The sequence below is a fragment of the Epinephelus moara genome, chromosome 23, assembly GCF_006386435.1.
Source record: "Epinephelus moara isolate mb chromosome 23, YSFRI_EMoa_1.0, whole genome shotgun sequence".
Lineage (NCBI taxonomy): Eukaryota > Metazoa > Chordata > Actinopteri > Perciformes > Serranidae > Epinephelus > Epinephelus moara.
The window spans coordinates 26565951-26589195 of record NC_065528.1 but is presented as its reverse complement, the minus strand read 5'-3'; the positions used below and the strand labels follow the sequence as shown (position 1 = coordinate 26589195).

At 41.9% G+C, this 23245-nt stretch overlaps 1 protein-coding gene across 3 annotated transcripts in view; it reads left to right on the top strand.

The window, feature by feature from the left end:
• Positions 1–22164, top strand: part of lin7a (lin-7 homolog A (C. elegans)) — a 66578-nt gene extending 44414 nt beyond the window's left edge. The window contains exons 4-7 of one of the 3 annotated variants that reach the window (XR_007569406.1): positions 10678–10887; positions 11325–11536; positions 17489–21889; positions 21931–22164. Coding sequence is in view for 2 of the 3 variants with exons in the window: in XM_050036781.1 (XP_049892738.1) it covers positions 10678–10887; positions 11325–11536; positions 17489–17513 (447 nt within the window). In the remaining variant the exon portion in view is untranslated. Of the gene's footprint in view, positions 1–10677; positions 10888–11324; positions 11541–17488 lie in introns of all 3 variants that reach the window. The other 2 variants (XM_050036781.1, XM_050036782.1) reach the window with 2 other exon arrangements.
• The last annotated feature ends 1081 nt before the right edge of the window (positions 22165–23245 follow it).

Genomic DNA, 23245 nt, shown 5'->3' with positions numbered 1-23245 from the left:
GCCAGGGGGAGGAAGGGGTCCGCTTTGGGGACCTTAGAATTTCTCTCTGCTTTTCGGAGATGACGTTGTTCTGTTTGCTTCATCACACCGTGACCTCCAGCATGCACTGGGGCGGTTAGTAGCCGACTGTGAAGCAGTCTGAGGCCATGGTTCTCTGCTGGAAAACGGTGGATTGCCCCCTCTAGGTTGGGGGAGAGTTACTGCTTCAAGTGAGGGAGTTCAAGTATCTTGGGGTAGGATGGAGCATGAGATGGATCAGTGGTTTGGGGTGGCTTCAGCTGTACCAAACCGTCGTGGTGAAGAGGGAGCTGAGCCGGAAGGTGAAGCTTTCGATTTATTGGTCCATCTACGTCCAAACCCTCACCTATGGTCATGAGCTCTGGGTAGTGACCTAAAGAATGAGGTCGTGGATACAAGCGGCCGAAATGAGTGTCATCGGTGGGGTGTCTGGGCTCAGCCTTAGAGATAGGGTAAGGAGCTGGGACATCCAGAGGGAGCTCGGAGTAGAGCCGCTGCTCCTTCACGTTGAGAGGGCTCAGGTGAGGTGGTTCAGGCATCTGATCAGGATGCCTCCTGGGCAACTGGTGTTCCGGGCCCGTCCCACTGGTAGGAGGCCCTTGGGTAGATCCAGGACACGCTGGAGGGTGTGTGTGTGTATGTGTGTGTTAGGAGCTGTAGGTGGAGCTGTCGATCATGTGCAGGGGTTGCAGTCAGTTTGGTTCTGCGTTCACTTACAGCATCATGTTTTTGACTTGAGCATGAAATCAAAAGTACGAAGAACAAGCCATTATTTGTTTTTTGTGCTGGATTCATAAATGAATAATGAGATAACAAACTGTTTAATTTTCCAATTCTGGATTCCCTATTGAATATCCTCCTGAGACCCAGAGTGTTATCTAGTATGCATTTTTGATTTCTCCTAGCTAGGCATTAAAGGTCTAGTAAGCCCAAAATGTAATGTCCTCATATGAAGATATTAAGAGAACATTTGTGGAGTCAAAGTGGCAGCCCCCAAACCAATGGGTGACATTGCTGTGGCTACATCCACGTCTTGTGTACAGTGTAGGGTCTCCTCTCAGATCCCTAGTTAGTATGCTTTGGGGAAAATAACACAACTCACAAGGTCAAACAAACTTGTAATCAATACTGGCATCAAAAGCAGACTTTTTTCCCCAGATGAAAGACTGACAGATTTCAAAATGTGCTCAGAATGTAATTTCTTCAAAGGAAATCTTTCCCCTACAGTATTAATCCACCAGAATGTCCAGCTCCTCATCCTTGTTTCAACAATCTTCAGTTACTAAATGTCTTTCATTTGAGCTCTAAATCTTTCTTTAATTCCACATAATGTCCCCCCGAATCATCAGATTAGCAGCCACTAGATTTCCAGCTTTACTCCCATTAGGCACAAATTTTGTTTGCTATAGCAACACTGATGTCACTTTAAATCCTGTTACACAACCTGGATGAGAAATGAGTCTGTGAAAAGCATATATTTGTTTCGCTGTTATCACAACTGACAGGCTCGCTGTATCTGATTGATTTTTTTCATTTTGTTTGGTCAAAGTGTACATTCAAATCAAAGATAAACTGTTTCTGTTTTCACTTTGTAAGCAGTGATATTTAGTCAGGACTTACTGCTTATATGAGAGTGTCTAGACGACAGCTGGAATCTTTTTATTGATTCAACACATAAAATGTCAGTCATTGAAAAAGCTCATCCTTTCTGCTTCTTCCTCTCGACTATTTAATATTTCAGGCAGTTTTTTGTTGTTGTTTTGGTGCACAAAAGAGAGAGTCACTTGAGCGGGTCTTGTCATCAGCACTTCACCTACAAAGAGACACAGACCTTTATGAAAGAAAACAAAGCGGGCAGGCTTGTCTGATTTCGTGTGGAGGATGAGGATGATGAGATGCGGGGAGGAGAAGAGACAAGAGCACCTCTCTGTCCTTCAGTTGTTCAGTGTCCAGCTGGGTCCGCTCCTCTTCAGTACATCAGAGGGAGTGGGTGGATGATATGAACAGAACGGGATGATGAATGCAGAGAGACTGTGCGAGGCTTCAAATGATGAGTGCCTTTTTTCTTTTGTTGCTTCCCCTAACCAGCACTCTGCCTCCAGCACAATAGTGCCGAGGCTGGTGAATTGCAATTGAAAACCAGGGTAGAGGAAACGTTCAACATATTGAAAAACACACATTTGCTTTCTTGCTGAGAGTTAGATGAGAAGATTGATACCTCTCACATGTTTGTGCGTTAGAGGAATAAAGGGGGATTTCTACTTACACACATAGCCTATGCTGTTTCCTAGCATTTATACTTGTGCGGTGGTGTGTCTGTGTCACTCTGCAGTTACACCTCCAAAACAGTAGTTGGTGGCAGGTGAAGTGCTGTAAAGTTTAGTTGATTCAAAACACACATTAAACACACATTAAACATGGCTTAGTAGAGGCAATTTCAAACAGAAGGACACAAATCAGCTTCACTATAACTCGCAGCATTCACAGACAAACACTTGTCTTTATCTGGACACATTTTCCCCACAAGTACAACATGCTAACATTATTAGCACAAGCCTATGGCATTTTACATTGTATAAATTAGCCTAGCAGCTAGCAGACTTTTCCTCTACTGATATGAAGCCAGGGACAACAGCAACATTTAACAAAGGTAACGTTACAAAATTCAGCTCCATTACAACTCACAAGGTTCACTGAAAAAACAACTGTCTTATACTAAACACGTTTTCCAAACAAATACAACATGCTAATTTTAGTAGCACAAGCCTCTGGCATTTTACGTTATAGAAATTAGCCTAGCAGCTAGTGGACTTTTTCCTCTACTCATATCTCCATTACAACTCACAAGGTTCACGGACAAAACAACTGTCTCATACTAAACGTGTTTTCCAAACAAATATAACATGCTAACGTTATTAGCACAAGCCTATGGCATTTTACGTCATTGTAATAATTAGCCTAGCGAAAAGCATAGATTTCCTCTGCTCATATGAAGCCAGGATAAATCACACAAGACTTAAAATGCTATTTTTGTGAAGGCTTTATTGTCTTCACAATTTATTGTTTCTTATCTGCGAAATTAAAGTAAATAAAAGCTTTGTTTCCACTGAGGGAAATGGTTTCAGCTTACAGAAATAGCTGGAGCATATCCCAGCTGACATTGGGTAAAATTAATTTAATTCGGTTCAATAGAACTTTATTTATCCTGAAGGAAATTCTTGTGCCAGAGGATGCTTCCAATTACAGTTACTATTACTATTACTATCATATTATATTGCTGTCAGTGCCCTTTGTGTCAGCTCTCCTCCCTACAGAAGGCGGAGGAGTTATACAGTCTGACGGCCACAGGTAGAGAAGACCTCCTGTGGCGCCCTGTGGTGCTCCTTGCTGGTCTCAGTCTGAAGCTAAATGTGCTCTGGTATGACTCCAGAGTGGCGTTCAGGAGGTGAGAGGAGTTGTCCAGAATACTGAGTAGTTTCCTCCTCTCTGACACCTCCACTAAAGACTCCAGTTCCACTCGCAGGACCGAACCAGCTCTCCTGATGAGCATTTTGAGTCTGTTGGCATCAGCTGCTCTGAGTAATGAAACATCTGCAACCTTGTTCTGCAGGTGTTGAAAGATGTGAGTCTCCTGAGAAAAAATAAAAAAGCTCAGGTTGTGTTTGTGCATTAAATATGGAGCTTGAGCCAGGAGGTGGTTAGCACAAGTTAAACCAGCAGGTCACTGCCAGCAGGGCAGTATGAAAAATATACCTTCCAACACCCCTAAGGCTCACTCATTCACAATTTATATCCTGTTTGTTTAATCTATTCAAAAAAAGAAGTGTAAAAACATCAGGTTGTGTCTGTGCATCACAGTTTTTCTCTGGAAACTGCAATCCACTTGATTTCCATCACAAACCCTCTCAGCACAGCAGTAGTCTTCTCTCCCAAACGTGGTAACACCTTTTAATCAGTTTCACACATGTTTCACACACTTTTTCAAAACAGTTAACACAGATCTCATACAAGGACCACAAACTCGATTGCATTAACTGTGTTAAGCAAAAGGAAAATATCTATTTGCAGTTGATAGAAATTACTTGCATAGTTATAAATCTCTGATGCACCTGTGTGAAACTTCTTTACGCAACTCTTCAACCAGCAATCAGTCCGTATACACCTGTAAAAGATGTGTTGCTAGTTGCAAGCACGGATCAAAGAAGAAAAGAGACCGCCATGCACTGTTGCCAACTCCTCAGTAAGAAAAGGAGCTATTGGCTGTCCTAAAAGTCACTAGAAGTCGCTAAATGACATCATCGCCTAATTTGCATAATTGTCCATATGCATGTAATTGTAATGGACACTGTAGGAGAGAGGAATAGCGTCGTGTGAGAGACAAAAACTGAGCTGTAGGAGAGAGGAATAGCGTCGTGTGAGAGACAAAAACTGAGTAAAAAAAACACCCTGAATATGTTTAGAACTACAAATGAACCTTCTTTCAGTGATTTATATTAGACAAAGAAAATTTTACATTTACATCCCGCCCTGACTGTAAACCAGGTCGGGATCAGCCAGCGGCGGTTCCACGCATGCGCGATTCACTCGCAGTCTGGACGTGGAGGGGTTAACATCTCCTGCTCTGACTGCTGCTGGGAGGGAGGACTGGGCCGTCTGTGAGTGCTTTGGGGCAAGGGAGGGGCCCACGGCAGCATCCGCTCCTCGTTGAGAAGAATAAGAATGATACGTGCTTTCACGTCAGAGTCTCCAAAAGTCTCCAATAACATCAGAAAAAGTCACTAGATTTGTCGCTAGTCGCTTTTTTGAAAAAGAGTCGCTAGAGGGGTCTGAAAAGTCACTAAATATAGCGACAAAGTCACTAAGTTGACAACACTGCTGCTATGACTGAAGCATTTCTAAGTTTCAAAAGTATGAAAACAAGATTAGGTCAAGACCTATGTGACTTTAGCAGCAAAGGAATAACAGGAGGTGGTTAGCTTAACAGTTAGCGTAAACGGCTACGGCAAGCTTTAGACCAGGGAACTGGTTGGTCGCAGTCCAAAAGTTCCGAATGGACCACAAGTGACTCCCAAACGTACAGTGAATTTCCCGCATAAAGCTTTTATTTTGAAGTGCTGTTTCTTGCTGTAGAGTGAGTGACAAACAGACAGCTACCGACCGAGATAGCTAACTAGCTTGAAGACAGGCGCAAATTCAAGTATGATGCTGAATGTATTTAACTGTGTGGACCTTTAACTAATGACTAAGCGGAAATCTGGACCCTGTGGCTGGACCAGTTGGGAACCATTGCTATAGACTGTATATAAAGATGAGCGACATGACAGCTCCCCAAAAGTGAAGCCGAAACATCTTGATCGCCCCCTGGTGGCTGGCTCCAGTATAGGTCGTAATGCCCACCCACTCCATGTGGGCAAAACTAAAAACTCAAAGTACACATCAAATACATGTTTCCGAAAGATGGTTTCTGTCATTTAAGGTAGTTTTAATCACTCTGCTGTATATTTATGTATTCGTATTTTCTAACAATTTTGGTAGAGTGTCATGCATTTCCCCCGTCACTCAGGGAGGCTTAAGGGAAAATATTTGTAGCACCAGGGAGGATCAAGAATACAAAAAAACAAACAAACAGTGGCTTCATGCACCACTGAGCAACTTCCATAGCAATGAACGGGGCCTGGCCTCAAACGCTGTATCCAGTTCTTTATATGAATCCATGCTCCAGCTTCATACTTCATGCACAAACATCAGAGCGGTATCAATATTCTCATTTCACTCTTCAGCGACTAATCGTATTTCTCACAATGTCAAACTATAAACAAAACAAAAAGAGACTTTTTTAAGGAAAGATTTGCTGTCAACAAAATCAATTTTATTGATTTCCTCCAATTACTTATCTCCTACTGCATTTGAAATATCTCCCGTCATTTGTCAAGCGGGCTCCGACGTGAGATCTGCACAATAACATCTTTATAGTTATTTCACCCCACAAAGAAACTGTGATGGATAAGCTGGAAAAAAAGAAGTGTCTGTCTCTTTTTTCTGAGCCTGAAGCAACCATGAAGACATGATTTAAGCAGCTTTAAAACTCCTGCCTACTTTTTTCTCTTCGCCCAAAACTTTGAGAAGTTACTGCTCCTTAAATCTGTATTAAAATTGCATATCCACTGGGCAATTAAACACACGGCTAATGGCCTGAGCTGGCTTTGCTGTGGGGACACTGTCAACTGGGAGCACTGGAGGTTTTTAAAAGTTTTTTTACTCTCTCAGGAGGTGCTCACTACGCCAGGACACGGCGCCAATTGCATTCAATTAGTATCACATATAGTCTGAAAGGGAAAAAGATGCATACTTTAGCGACGGTATTGAAAATTAAGTCTATAAGCTGCTGCGGTAATAATGACGAAATGCGTGAAATATGCTGCTCATCTGCCTCTCAAGTACTTTACTTAGTGAGACGGTAAATCTCCCGACAGTTGAGATTTGTGTTTCACCTGAACAACTCGATTCTCTTTGATTGCTTCATTAATTAAATCAATTCAGCCTCTAATTCCTGGCTCGAGGCCCTTATTACTGATCTTAATGGAGACAGGGACTGAGAGGTAAAAATGGGCTCCAGAGGTAAAAATAAAAAAAATGGGAGTGGATGATCAAGTGACTTTGGATATATTAAGTCATACTTCCACTGTACGGTGCTGTTACCGAGAAAGTATCCTCCAGCAATCTTTTTATTTGAAAGGCCTCCCCTGTGTTTGAGAGGCGCCGGCCATCTGCCAGATTGTTTTTTCGTTCGCAGAAACCCAGATAAAGTTGTGAAGGTCGATGTGCTGTGAGGCCTGGGAGGCGACGGTATGCATGCTGAGGAGCTGCCTTTTAGCTTCACAATGGGACAGTGAGGGAGGGAGGAAGAGAAGAAGAAGGAGGACAGAGAGAGAGAGAGAAAAGGGAGGGAGAGGGGGGAAGTTGGGAGAATACAACAAGCAGATTAAAACAGGCAGTGGTAGAATGAGCAGAAATGAATGCGTATATATGAAGATGCATATGAATATGGAAGAGAGAGTAGAGATGGGGATGCTGCCTGGAGGGAGCGTCAAAGACCTCAAAGTGCCAAGATACCCGCCTGCTGCTGGGGAATTTGGATACACATCTGCAAAAGCTTCTGACAGAGCCTCCCCTCCTCTACTTTTTTCATCCTCCCTTCTGTCGATCTACCTCACATATCATAAATGATGCCGACTTGACAGCGAGGCACCTGTGGCAATGCATCTGTGGATCAGTGGGCACGAGGTGTCTCTTTCTCTGTTCGTCTGCCATTAGCTTTCCCAGCCTCGGCTAACAAGCTCCTGGGTGCTTTGTTCTGAACGCACAAGGAGCAAGGAGCTCGGGGTTCAAAGAAACCCCACAGCCAGCGAGCAACATCAACCAGCTGGTAGAGATACAGAGGGTGAAAGTTGTCTGGCTGCTTCTCCAGTGTGAACTTGGATGTGTTAATCCATGTGCTTAGAAAGCCGGAGAACTTCTCATGTGCAGTCTAAATCCCCCGGCCATGACTAAATCCTAACGCTTTGTTAAACCCTCCTCACTGAAATGAGAAGGTGCAGCAGAGGTTCATATTATATTCCCACCTCCACCATCATTTTGTGCTACTTTTTAAATTGGTTTCCTCCTTTGCATTCCTTGTGAGTGTAATGAAGAAGATGAGAAGCCAGTGCAGATTGCAAGACTTGCTGTATTCCTCGAACATCAAGACACTGACAAGACAACTGCTGTCACAGGCTGTTTTCATGCACTGTTCGGATGAATACCTACGAAAAAGTAATGCAACAGAATGTGTATAACATACATAATCATGATCCAGTGATTTGTATATCACCTATGTAATCAGGAAGGCTGTGATCACATGACCAATTCGTTGTAAGTCCATGTAAGGAAGCAGGTTGAGATGGTTGATGGGTCAAACAAACATAGGACTTTCTCCCATGAGACTGGTGTTTATGTCCCATGTGAAACAAAGTGAACTTTAAGTTATTTTAAAGGTATGTCATCACCATGTTTCTTCTCCTAAACCTAATGTTAAATTTATAGTAAGTAGGTAACGTGATAACGCCCAACCATGTTTCTTTTCCTAAGCCCTAAGCCTAACCCACGTGACTTTCTTAAACCTAACCTACATAACTTTACTCTCCTAAACCTAACCTTAACTTAACTTTAAGTACAGTAAAGTGTCTAACTTCACGTTAAGTAGATAACATGACAATGCCGAGACGCGTTTTTTTCAAGGCCTAACCAACAAATCTTTCCTAAACCTAAACTTAACTTTACGTTAACTACATCACAAAGTACATGTAAGGTGAAGACACCCAACCATTTTTCTTTTCCTAGGCCTAATCTTCATAACTTTCCTAAACCTAACGTACATAACTTTACTATACTATACCTAACCTTAATTTTACTTTTAGTACATTACAAAGTACGTAACTTTACGCTAAATAGGTAACATGACAATGCCCAGCTATGTTTTTTTTTCCTAGGCGTAAACCTACGTACCTTTCCTAAACCTACCTCCTAAACTTTACTTTTCTAAACCTCAACTCAACTGTGAGGCCATGTTTCTTTTCCTAAGCCTAACCTATGTAACTTTACGTTTCTAAACCTAACCTTAATCTTACATTAAGTATGTTACAAAGTATGTAACTTTACATTAAATAGATAAGGTGACAATGCCCAGCCATGTTTTTTCCTAGGCCTTATGTACAGCCTTATGTACATAACTTTCCTAAACCTAACCTTAACTTCATGTTAAGTACGTTACAAAACACATAACTTTACGTTAAGTAGATAATGTGATAATGCCCAGCCATGTTATTTTTCATAACATTAAGTACGTTACAAAGCATGTAAACTTACGTTTTGTCAGCCTAACCTACATAACTTTCCAAAACCTAACCTACATAACTTTACATTAAGTACGTTACAAAGCACGTAAACTTACGTTCTGTCAGCCTAACCTACATAACTTTCCAAAACCTAACCTACGTAACTTTACATTAAGTACGTTACAAAGCACGTAAACTTACGTTTTGTCAGCCTAATCTACATAACTTTCCAAAACCTAACCTACATAACTTTACATTAAGTACGTTACAAAGCACGTAAACTTACGTTTTGTCAGCCTAACCTACATAACTTTCCAAAACCTAACCTACATAACTTCTCTTTCCTAAACCTAACCTTATCTTCACATGAAGTGAGTTATAAAGCACATAACTTTAGGTTAAGGTAATGTGACGACGCTCAGCTATGTTTCTTTTTCTAACCTATGTAACTTTCCTAAACCTAACCTATGTAACTTTACGTTAAATACATTAAAAGGTAGGCAACTTTACTTTAAGTATGTAATGTGATGACGCCCATCCATGCTTCCTTTCCTAAACCTAACCTACATATCTTTACGTTAAGGGCCTAACCTTTCATTTTGAATGTAACATGATGATGCCATTTGTGATGTGCTAAATTGTTAGATATCCTACAAACTGTTGTTACTGCATTTTTGTAAGATATTACGTGTTGTTGTTGTTGTTGTATGAGGATATGAAAGCTATCAACATGTTGATATGGGACTCTGGTTGATGTTATCCTTTCTCAAAAGTAGGACTACATTTCCCATAAAGCCTGTTGTCTCAAGTAACAAAGTAAATAACCCAATGGCCAAAATAATGTTGGCATTGTACATTTATCTCAAACTAGGATAGGTAACATTTGTACTATAATGTAGCGGATATGTTATATGTTGAAATATTTCCTTGCGTTTCAACAGTGCTGTGGTTAACATGTTGTTATGTTCAGACACAAAAACTACTTGGTTTTGACAACAGAAAGATCCTGTTTTGACTTAAGATACCAAGTTATGGTGGCACAATCACAGCTGGAAATGCCTTGGATGTCAGGCTAAAAAACAGTCGCCAGAAATGTTGCCAATGTCTCATTAAAAATATCCACTTTTGGTGGCACAATCACAGCTGGAAATGCTTCTCTTGCTATTAAAAAAAAACAACTTAAAAAAACAGCATTGTTGTCTGTTGGTCTGGAACAGTGGTTTGCAGTGGTCTGCAGCTTGGCAGCCATCATGGGAAACACACAATGCCAGTGCCTTTTTCTTCTTGTGACTGGGCTGAACAAATGTTTGTTTGTTTTTTCTCCTCTTGCTTTTCCAACGATGATAAATGTATTTGAGCACTGAAGTTCATTCTTGACCTTTGGGAACATCATTTGTAGCAAAGGCTCACAGGTCGACATACTTTTGGAGCTTTCAGCTGCATCTAATGGTCTTTGGGATTAATGTATATTTCTGTATTTTACTTTTACACTTTTTCTGCATTTGCAAGTTACTATTAAGGGTTGTCTTTTCTTGGCTGTGAACTTTTCTTTAAGCTCCACTAATTAAGTGTTTTAGGCAGTTAAGTTTAGGGCTCTAGCACTGAAAGCACCCTAAAATGCAACCCTGGAGTTTTCAAACTAAAATGGGGTCAGATGTGTTTTGTAATGTCTGAAAACACTGGAGTAGTGTGGACATTACAAGTAGTGAAAGTTATTGGCTTTAAAACAAAAACGTGTTAGTGTGGCTGAAGCCTAACAAATCCCATCTTGCTTCTCTTCTCTTAGGCCACAGTTGCAGCCTTCGCAGCCAGTGAAGGTCACTCCCATCCGCGGGTGGTGGAGCTACCTAAGACGGAGGAAGGACTGGGTTTCAATGTGATGGGCGGTAAGGAGCAGAACTCACCTATCTACATCTCCCGCATCATCCCCGGAGGCGTAGCCGAGAGGCACGGCGGCCTAAAGCGAGGGGATCAGCTCCTTTCTGTCAATGGCGTGGTAGGTCTAACCACACTTAACATTTTGATACAGCTGGTGTGGAACGGAGGGAGAGTGCCGATACAATTTTCTGTCCTTATTTATTATTTAAGCCTGCTCCCAGAAAGATATATCCTCAACTGAAATATTTTTGGCAACGTGTCACAAGATGGAGCACTGTTTAATTTCCAGTCTGAGATGCGAGTCAACAGTCAGGAGAGCTGTTGAGATCAAAGTGCTGCACATGTCTTGAGTACGGAGCAGAAACACTTCTCCAACTGCAAGAGGGACTTGAATAACTCTGACTGTAAGCCTGCTGGTTTTCACAAAATATCACAGGGTATTAAAAATGGAGGAAATATCCTTTTTCTCCCTAAGAGGAGTTACTATTTTTAAGGCTATATTCAAATCAGCTTCCCCTTAAAATCCCACTCCCTCTGTCTCTAAACCCCCTGTAGAGCGTGGAAGGCGAGCACCACGAGAAAGCAGTGGAGCTGCTGAAGGCGGCCAAGGACAGTGTGAAGCTGGTGGTTCGCTACACCCCCAAAGTGCTGGAGGAGATGGAGGCTCGCTTCGAGAAGCTCCGCACGGCCCGGCGGCGCCAGCAGCAGCAGCTCCTCATGCAGCAGCAACAACAGCAGAACCTGGCCTCGCAGCAGAACCACATGTCGTAGGTGAGGCGCTTCATTGCTTTAAGGGTGAGGGGTGGGGGGGCGGCGGACACCAGGAGCACAAGGTAAGGCAGAGAGGAAGAGGCATGGAAATGAATGAAAAGCCAATCTCAAGATTTAAAGCAGCAATACGACATTCAGACCATGATTATAGCAGCAAACAGCTATTTGCTGTGTAAATATATGGAGGAATAATGCATGGCGTCCAGAGCAGAGAGTGACATCACGAGACCTCTGTGCATGTTGTAATCTGAGCCTCTCCATTTTGTTGTGGTAGACAGTCCCGCCGCATGTGCATGTTAGTGCATGTGAGCCTCTGTGTGTATGTCCCTAAGCGCTGCCACTCTGCACTGAGCTTATATGGCGGTTATCGCTGATAATGCAGTCTCGACTCACGGTGGCGGGACGTCATTGTCATGGAAACGTAACGCCAAGCCTACAACCTCCCCCAAGCTTAACACTGTTAGCTCCGTCAGCATTGTTGCCATTGTTAGCACTGTTTGTACTTTAAGCGCCGTTAGCTGCTAGCACCGTTAGCTGCTAGCTGCCTGCTCAGCCACCTCCATGTTAAGAGCTGTGTGCGCTTATTTACTGTCTTTCTGAGAGTTAGATGAAAATATCGGTGTCACTTTCATAGATGGATGCTAATAATGGAGCTATAGTCAGCAGGCAGTTAGCTTAGCTTAGCATACTGATAGCGGAGGATAACAGGTCGCTCTGTTCAAACAGAATTGTAAAAACAGTTTGTGTAGTTTTTTTCAGCATGGAAATCCGCATTAGTCTGTTAATACATAAATACATGTGCTTAGTAAGCTCTAGAAGTGCTGGTAGGTTCATTTTTTATTTTTGGGCAGAGCCAGGCGAGCTGTTTCCCCCCCGCTTCCCGTCATTATGCAAAGCCAAGCTATCTGTCCCCTGGCTGTAGCTTCATATTTAGTAGACAGATTTGAGAGTGGTATTGATCCTCATATCAAACTCTTGGCCAGAAAGCAAATAAGTGTATTTCCCAGAAATGTCAAACTGCTTCCTCAACATCTATATTACCCACAACTACAATAATGATGAAATATTCAAGTGTAAGTGTAAGTTAGGAGTGGACAGTGGATGCAGATATCCACATACGGTATCACCTTTTTGTCATTTTCCTCATGAGCACGTGCAACGCCTCAGACCTAGACCTCCCAGCTGTCCCAATTTCAAGGTGACCTGACGTTTTCTGTCAGAAAACGCTGCTGGCAGAATTCTAATCATCTTCAAAATTTCTTCAGAAATCTTATTTACTGTACAAACCTTTTAGAATCTATGTATATTTATTATTGTACACCAATCCTTGTAACCTTTTTTATGCCTCTGTGCACGCAACAGCCGTAGTCAGAATGCAATATGTTTACAGGTTATTCATCTGTCCCATTCTTGTGAACGTAATATCTCAAGAACACTAAAGGAAATTTTTGCTTAAATTTGGCACTAACGTCAACTTTGACTGAAGGACAAACTTGTTAGAATTTGGTGGACTCGGTGATAAACTGTTTAGATTTTAGTGGTCAAGGGGTCAAGGTCGCCTTGACCTCGTCTGTCTCATTCTTGTGAACGTGATATTTCAAGAATACCTTGAGGGAATTTCTTCAAATTTGGCACAAACGTCCACTTAGACTTAACAATGGACTTATTAGAATTTTGTGGTCGAAGGTTAAAGAGGACCTATTATACTCATTTTCAGGCCTTTGTATTTGATTTCTGGACTCCTATAGAGCAGCTACACACGATTACCTGCACACAAAGCTTTGTAGATCTTCAGGACGCTGTGCCTCTCGCTGCACTCCTTCCTTGTATTTCCTGCATCCCACGAAAACGGTCTGTGTAATTTACTCCACCCCCCGGCGGTCGCCTCCCGCCGAGCCCACTCCGCTGTGATTGGTGACACTCTCGAGGACTTCCGAAGGGCTGCCGAGCGCTGCCGGCATGCCTGGGCATGCCCATATAAGTAAGTTCGGCACGCATTAACGTCACACGGACTACGCTGTTTAAAAAAAGACTGTAAAACACAGCGTGCAGGGCTCACTTCCAAATGCACGAACCTCATTATTTGACGCGTTGGCATCGTTTAACACGAGTATGCAACATTGTAACAACATCTATAGGTCAGAAAAGAGGAAAAGCATAATAGTTCTCCTTTAAGGTCACTGTGACCTTTCGTTTATCTCAGTCTCATGAATACAAAATAAACTTTATTTTGAAGTACAATGAATATCCAGCACAGAGCTTTTTTCTGAAGTGCCGTTTCCTGCTGTAGCGTGAGTGAACAACAGACAGCTACTTGACAGAGACAGCAAACTACCTCAACAACATGGCCAAATGCAAGTAAGAGGCTGAGTGTATGAAACTGTGTGGACCTCGAACTAATGATTAAGGAGAAATCTGGACCCCATGGCTGGACCAGTTGGGAACCACTAATCTAGATCACCTTACACTCATGTGTTACTTTCACTAACAGTTCCATCTCGTTGTTGGTCCCAGCAAAGAAATTTCTGGTCTCACTATTTTCTGTAACTAAGCAACCAAGATCAGACAATCTGCATCCTGTGCACATCCACACATGCATGTCTTGTGTACATGAATGGTCATGTGATGTTTTTTCATGTGTGATAGTGTGGACAGAGATTATTTCTGCCTGCATGTACAAAGATTGTTTTCATTATAAAATGCCGTTTTAAAATGAAAACGTGTTGTTGTGAATGTGTCCTGAGTGTTCAGCTGCTCCAAGTGTCAAAACTAACATATTTTACAAGCATACAGCTACAGAGGAATATAGGTGGAGAGAAATGAAGTGGAAGCGGGCTCAGCTCTCCTTTTGAGTTGTATTCGCCATGCTCTGCTTTGCCTTGAAACCACTTATATTGGCTCGTGTGCAGGTAGCAGACATTTACATCCCAGCAAGGAGCCTTTAAACCTCAGTGGTATCTTTTGCAAACTCAGCAGCCGGTATCCTCTGTGCAAACTTTACTGCCTCTGCTGTGTTCTGCCAGTGATTCTGTTGTAAAGGCTGTAAATTATTCAAGCTTAAACTGATTACATCTGTGGCTCATGCTCTGCAGGTACGCCGAGAAGTAGATACGGCCTGCAATGCTGTTAACTTGGAAGCTACAACTGGAGTGAGGGTCTGCACACACACCTCTGCTTTAGACAATATTTTCACAGTCCAAATTTAGAACAAAGCTCCGTGCTGCCTGTCAAACTGAAGCACAGTTTCAGTGTGTGAAAATAGCAAAACTTAAAAGCAAGAAGAAACTTTTCAGACACTAATCACACCATTAAGCTAAATCATATCCTGCTACGCTTAATTCTGCCCAGGCCTTTCGAATTATTTAAGCGATTCCCCGACGTATTGGAGGCGGGCATGTGTCCAAGATCTCTGTGTCACTGCCCGTTTGATGCTAAATCCCCCAAGCATATCTCTTGTCTTGCACTTGGCACAGCGCAGCTTGGGAAGGTATTTGGGAGCTTGTAACAGTGTGTTATGGTGGAGCTACAGACAGGGAACCGAGCAGGGATCATGTTTTATCAATGCCGGCATGCTGACCGCAGAGATTTGCTTTGTCGGCCAAGAGGCTGCTGACCAAGTGACACGCACAAGTAGACAAGAATGCAACATAAGCTGCTGGTTTGCCTGGTATTCATCCGTCTTTGTGTCTTTGTGTCTCTTTGTCCAAATACAAACGCCTTACATTACAGCTGAAGTGAGGTTTTGAAGACGGCTTTAATCTCCCGATCAATAATGAGTTGATGAATAAGAATGAATATATAAGAAACGCTCCTGAAAGTGTGTGAATGTGTTAGTTTATAAAAGTGTTTTAATGGGGGTATTTTAGGCAAGGTGACCCACCTCTACATTAAAAAGCTGCAGGAGGGGCGTCGGTGGCTTAGTAGTAGCGCAGATGCCCCATGTACAAGGCTGTTGCCGCAGCGGCCCAGGTTTGACTCCAGCCTGTGGCCCTTTGCTGCATGTCCTTCCCTCTCTCTCTCCCTCTTCACGCTTAAGCTGTCCTATCAATTAAAGGCTAAAACGCCCAAAAAATATCTTTAAAAAAAAAAAAAAAAGCTGCAGGAGACTCTGCATATATATGCAGCATTTAGTCACCCAAACGACATCAACAAAACCCTACATAAATTATCATAAGTTTTGAGGCAATATAACTTTTTGGTTTTACTACCTTGTCTGGCTTCATCAAAGAATTACTGCTGTAGTCTGAAAAACTATCACCCCACTTTTATTTAGAGCCTGTGGTGGGTATAACTCTGCGTCGTGCTTTGGTTCCCAGGGATTGTCTTTCAGCAATTTATTGCAAGGCAGCAGCATAACCTCCTTCTAACCGTAGTAAAACACCACATTCACAGGGTCTCTCTTGTATAAATGCTCCCTGTGTCTGTGTTACACAATGAACAGAGTTACTAAATGACCCATGCTACAGTGGCCAACATTGTCTCCGCACTCTAGCGTTGCGAGCAACACAGCTGCCCTGACAAATGCCCGCAAAAATTTGTCCTCTAATTACAGAACACTTTAGCTCTAACGCACAGTCGACAGAATAAAATGTTGGCGTTGTTCATTTCGGCACACCATGGATATGTTACATTTGTACGTTTCAGACATATGAGGTAGTTCAGGTTACATGTATAGGAGCTGAATTTCTCTTTCGAATTGATGCCTGACGTGCACTTCCATAATTTCGTGCAACCTTATACCCACTACAACACCTGACCCTACCATCCCTTTGGGGACATACATGGGATTGGTGCAGAGATGAATATTGGTCTTTCTTTGACAGTTGCTCATATGGGACGATACAAGCACCTGCTGTTGTTAGTACTGTTGGGCTGTTAGCATCACTGATAATGCCGTTCCAACTGGATGACAGGAGTGGGTCACTACGGAAGCACCACTTTCTGGCCCACCCTCCCCAATCCCCAGGTCACCATAGTCGCTGTGAGCTAACCCGCATTAACACTGGTAGATCTGTTAGCACTGCACTGCTAGCCGTCACCATTTCAGCTCAGACACCTCTAAGTTTGCCTGTGATGTCTGAGGTGAGAACTTTGTCCAAACCTGGCCTGAATTACATATATTTCATAGGGGGAAAGCCCCATGATTTGGATCCACTCCAAAATTTAAGGGGTTCTTCCTTGGCCCATGCAAGTTTCATTAATATTGGGCTTGTGGGTTTTTCCATAGTCCTGGTTACAATAAGACCAACACACAAACCAAACCAAATTCAGGACCTCCTTGATGGAGGTAATTCAGGAATAGCTTTGTGGCTTCCTTGTATTTGGCTTGAAACGTAGGGTAGCGCGATGGCCAAAGACTGCCTTAAAAGCTTGAGAGTTCGGTTCGGTTGAACTCAAGTTCGTTTGTCCCCTTAGTGTGGTTCATTTGGTTCAGCACATCCAATGCATCAAAAATTTTGTTTTCTAGTTGGAGCCGCGCCTCGTTTTCAAACTGTATGGTTTGACTAAAATGAACAATGACAGCAATATAGTCCACGATGAGCAGCGCTAAAATCAACCTGCGTAGTTGTCCCTCCATTGTGACATTAGAAAGTGTCACATTTATCTTGCAAGTGTACTCTTCTTCAACGTTCGCTTTACTTCCTGGATTTTTCCCACATGGAAATTCTGACCAATCAAGAGCAGCTTTCTCACACAATCAAGAGCAGCTTTCTCACACAAGGCATTTGATCTGGTCCGCTTGTAAATGCTGCAGTGAGAACACAAACCAACTCTACGTTATTATGCAACTTTGTGACAAAATTAGTCCCTGATTCAGACCAAAGCAAGACAACTATTGGTCTGAAAGCACCCTTAGTCTTTGTAAAAATCAAGTTTCTATTAGTCTGAAATGTCAGGAAGCTTTAAGGCATCGCTCTCAGCTTGTTTCTCCTTTTCATGATCTACAGGTTGTTCCAAAAGAAGAAGAAGTGAAGGAGAGCGAAGAGGTGGATCTCAAAGGCCGCCTGTTCATTGTTGAAGATCCCAAAGGAATCTCTCCGTCGTGGAGGAAACCAACAAGTGGAAGACTCTTTTACTTAACTCTCTCCCTTCCAGTGTACCACCGATTACTGAGCAAAAACAAAGAGAGCCGTTTGTCCCGAAATTGGTGCTTCGAAAAACAAGTATGAGGGAGGCTAGCACTGAACGTCGTCCATTTTAACTTTGTATTCCCTTTTATAAGTTGTTCTCCCCCGCGGTTGTGACTCTTATTGATTCTCCCCTTTATCTTGTGTTTGTTGTTTTGTTTACAGTCATCCATTTTTGATTGCTTACCAACATCCATTACACCGTTGTGGCACCTTTGCCATTTTGCCATAGATATCATTTGTACAGTGGTGTTTCTATTGATTCTTCAACTGGTGCTCGTGTCTCTGTATGAATGACCATCGGTTTCTTTCTGTGTGTGTCAAACTTGTCCTGTTTTGGATAAACGTGAACTCTTTTTTACCTTCTATATTGTAGCAGGAGAAGATTTTTGTATCTTGTAGGTTTAGCAATAACACACATTCTTCAGTTTTTACATTTCGCCACTAAATTCATGATCGGATCCATGCATTATATACAGAGTTTAGGGGATAGGTGCACATGTAAATCACTGTAAAGCAAAACTGGGTCTTATGTACTGTAAGGCAGCTTCTGTGTCCAAATCTATCCTCTGTGCCATTTAAAGAGATTATTGATTTACAGGTGGCATGAATAATTAATGTGCAATAATTATTGACAGACTTTGTAAGCTACTCCCGACTGAGATTTATCCAGAAATTATATGTCACCAAGAGATTTTAACAAGGTTCAAATCGACCCTCGGAAATGTTAACTGTGTCCTGACAGACAAACAGAATGTCACCAGTTTTCATTTGAGCAGAGCGGGAATTAAAAATCAAAGAATTACGTTTATTTTTCAGACTTGTCTATTTTATAGTTCATGAAATCAGAGATTTAACATAAAGTTTTATTGTTCCTTTTAAATATTATATGTTCTTTCTAAGACGTGCAGATTATTATTATTATTATTTAAAAATCTATTCATTGTATTAACAGCTGAATACTAGCACATGTAGATCTGTTCCCTGCGTTTCTGTTCAGACAATCATTTTTGAGAAGTTATGAGACTGAGTGGAATGTTTCGCCTTCTTTTTTCCTCCGTACCTGTAAGGGAAATCTGTTTTTAAGCTAAAGTGGTTATCCTCCACGTTTACTTTTCTTTCCATCTTCGGTGCTAAGCGCTCCTTGTTGTGTTTGTTTTGCACTTCACTTGCCGGAGATCACTTCTTTTTGTCTCTGATACCTTCTTGTTTTTTCTGACTTTTTTCATTTTCTGTAGGTGGCGCTCTTTTCTTCGTTTATTCAACCGTTCAGGCTTTACCTCTTTTTCTGCTTCTACTTGGCATAAACAAATCCCAGTGCTATTAAATCAAGGCTAGGACACGGTACATGATACATGGAGTATGACACATGCCAGCCTTGTCTCATGGAAATACATGAAATGGACACAAAGTTCTAACAACTCATCACATGGTGGTGGGCACGACATTCTAAAATGATGTGCTGGTAACAAGAAAACAATGTCAACACAAAGTCAGTGAGGATCTTTTCTTGTGGTAGATACACAAATTTAAGCCCCCCTTTGCTAAATAAAAGTGTTTCTTTTGTATATGTCCCCTAAAATGTCTGACCTTGACTATACTGAGTTGTATCAGTGCAAAGTTTGCCACTAGAGAGGTGTTTTCACATTCCTCTACTGAAGGAGGCGACGTCTGTGTGCTTCCCTAAAATCTGCTGGGCAAGCTAAATTAGCTACGTCATGAATATGAAAGCCTTTCTAAGCCGGTCTAATACAGGAAACACATATCGACAGGGAACAGACTTTGACACAACAACGGCAACAAAACCTAAAAAACTTCCAGCTGTCAGCAAACTCATCAGTACAGGGTCCGGATTTAACGTTAGCATAGCTAAAGTTTTGACAGCAAACATGTTTGAATGAGCGGTTTTTGGATGTAAACTGAGTCCTGGAGCTTCCTTTCACTGTCAACCAATAAACCCTACTGCAGCAGATGTTATTGTATGTTTCATAAACACTAACGCTCAGTCAGCCACCTCCAGTTAGCCTACAAGCTAACAAGCTAAGAAACAACAGAAATAAGATGCTAACTACACGTAGCATCCTGATACATCTGCTAGTCACTAACTTTGGTGCACAACAGACTCCTCGTCTGAGTCTGAGTCTGACTGAGGCTCAAACATTTAGGGCTAAATCTCTCCAATGTTTCCTGTAACGCTAATAGTAGCCATTTTGATGCACAACAATTCTCATTGAGGGAGAAAGAGTAGATCTGCTTCAGGCCCCTTTACAGAGTGTTTTTTTTACATCACTACGTAAAGTATGAAAGTTTATGTCACTTAATTCAGTGCGTAGATATTTTAACCAAAACCACGATCATTTCCTTAACGCATTTGTTTGTTCTCTAAACAAAACCAGGTGTTTTCTCTCCCTAACCTAACTAAGACCGTTCTTAATAGACTTTGCATTGGCATTGTTTTCACGCAGCACATCTCATGCCCACCACCACTTAATGCCTTGTTAAGAGGTTGTGTCCATTTCACAATGTCTGTGAGACTGTGTTGCACATGCACAATCTAACTGCAGCAGAGATGTTGGAGGGTTCTAGCAGAAATAAAGGGATGGTGCTGTTCAGGTGCTCTTTGGGTGCGCTCAGTCTGACAGAACTTTTTTCGAATGGATGGCGGCCAATATAAAAAGCAAAAGTTTTCAAATAGAAACCTACAATAAGGCTATTGTTCCTATGAGGATGAAAAATAGGGGATTGCCCATTGTTCTGACAGCCCAAAAGACCGAAGCCCCATCAGTCTAAACCATGTCCATTTAGACAGCTTATTTTTCCAACAGCCCATTATCCCAAAAACAAACACACATTTGCAGTGTATACATCTGGAAACCATAAATGCATTATATTTGTAGTTAGGTTTAGGTACAAAAATGCTTTGTTATGGTTATGTTTTGGCTCAAACATCCAAGTTTGGAGGCACCAGAAGTCACTGGAAAAGCAGGGACAGGTCGGTGAGAAACACCCAGATTCGGTGGCTCAAATTCAGCTGGGAAACTCTACGCGGGGTCAGTAGAAACACCTGGGATTGGTGTATTTTCGGAGAAACTGGACTCTGGGGCAAATGCAATGGACCTTTGTTGTTGGAATAACACGCTATTGTAGAAATGGGCTTTCAGTCCAATGGGACATTTCTTGGACTAATGGGGTTTTGGAATTTTGGGCCGTTGGAAAAATGGCATGACACCAGATAAAAAGACTTGAGTTTTATTGCAAATTGACATTAAATTTAAGGGTGTCTCACACCAAGTAAGTCCACTCATGACTTGCAGATTAATATAATGACATGGTCTGCTTTCCTCATACCTTTATTTTTTGTATAAAATATATCCTCCAGAGACCCAAACTTTTCTTTGGCTTGCATTTTAAGTCCCAATGTCCTCAAACAAGTTCTTCCTAATTAACAGTGTCTTGTTACTGTTGCTAAAATTTGTCAAATTTGTTGCCATATCAAACTACAAACATTATTAATCGTAGATAAACAAGTTTCAACCATAAAATGTGATCAGGTTTTGGACCTTGTCCACTTTTGTGTCAGGATCGGCTGCAGACTGACTTGGCAGAGATGGCTGCCATCTTGTTTTTACATGGATTAGTGTATTGTGCTCTTACTGCCACTAGATGGCACAAAATAGTGTCCACAAACGAGGACAACAGGTCTAAGTTAAGTAGAATGAAGTATAAGGTCAAGTAAATCCAAAATGTGATGTCCTCATATGAGGACACAGGGTCTCAGGAGGATATTCTGACCCAAGGCCGGCAGCAGATGCCTCAATCAAACAAATGAATTGTCCCCATGTTCTGTGACCGTGCGCCAGCTATTGAGCGTCTCAGCAAGTGCAGACCAGATTTTACTGCGCATGTGTTATACCCCAATAATATGACGCGATATGACATTGTTCCTCTTAGCCAGCTGCATAAATCCAAAACATAACATTACTTCCTATATGCCGGAGGATTTTTATTCCCCAGCTGTGTGTTAAGAACAGAGAATGATAAGCTGTCATGAAGTTATTAAGTTTTCATGAAAATGTTGCCGATTATTCCTTTATGGATTTACAGAAAATGATCATCTCCATCTTTAATCCTGTATGATCTACATCACATCTAATTGCACAAGTCCAGCAGAATGAAATCCATGTGTCACGCTGCCAGATATTCCCATTTCATAAACAACCTGTGAGCACTGAGGTCACCTAATGCCAGATCTTTTGTATTAGGTGACCTCTGGGCTCAGGGCTCAAAGGATATTCACTCACTCATCAAGCAGAACATCTCAATACAACAGATCCCTTTTTGTATCTTTAAATCACAGGTACTCTTTCTTAATTGACTTACATTTTTGAAGCTGATGGTCCTGTACTTACCGTAAAGATAAAAAAAGACAACAAACTGTTGATATGCAATTGTTATACATACTATATTTGTATAAATAAATCTATGTGCTTGTGTACAGTGAATGCTTTGTTGTGCCTTCCTTCGGTATCCCGTACTTCATCTTTATGGTCTCATTTAGCATTTAGTCGACTGTGAACAGGAGCACCAGCAATTATGTTGCCAGTGTGTCGCCCAGAGAGGTATTGATTTGATGCCTACTGAATAATAGCAGAGAAGTAGATCAAAAATATGGATTTACTAAAATACAGATGGTTATGTCCGAGCCCTCCCCAAAGAGATAGAAAATGATTTATTTGGAAAGGTTTCAGAGGTGACACAGAGTACAGCCGACTGTGGTGGTGTGCACTGCAGGAGGGAGTCTGAGTCGGCCTGATCGTACAGACGAATTAGCAGTTTAAAGAAATACTTCACCCCCCAAATGATCTTTTGTATATTAATAACACGGAGCTGCTGGTCTACCACTGCCTTGTGTGGTCCGTTTCTTTGTGTAATTGTGTGGCTTTAGCCCTTTTAACACAGAGATCGCAATATAGGGCTGCTATGAAGTCCCTTTCTTACACCTCATTTGCATTTTTACACAGAACCAAACAACGGCAGCATGGTGCTGCTGCAGTGGGTCATTATAAGCCCCGTTTCCACCAAACACTTTCGGTATGGTACCTTTGGAACCAACAGTAACCCTTCAGACATGGTACCTAGACCCTAGTGTTTCCACCACAAACAGTGCTCTTAAATGTGGGCGGGGTTGTTGTCACTCACTGCTCCGTCCAGCACTCACTGTATTTCCTCCTTTATCAGTCTGCACCTCTCTTATCGTCCACAGAACGAGGCTGCACGCTGACATTTCCGGAACAAAATAAAACAGGCTGCAGTGAGAGTCTTTCTCCATGGGATATTTAAAAATAGTGTTTTTGTGCATTTAGTCCTTCTAAGGCAAGCTCAGTCGGCCGGAGCCCACAGGAATGACACTTTTTCTCTGAGGGTTTGAGTATACGAAGTTCACATAATGTGGTCGAAATTCATTTCTAAGCACTTGAAGATCCACTCATTACTAAAAGTGTATGTCGTCCAAGAGAGACGACATACACGTTACAAGTTACGATCAAAGTTGTAAATTTAAGGTGTGCTGATTGATTC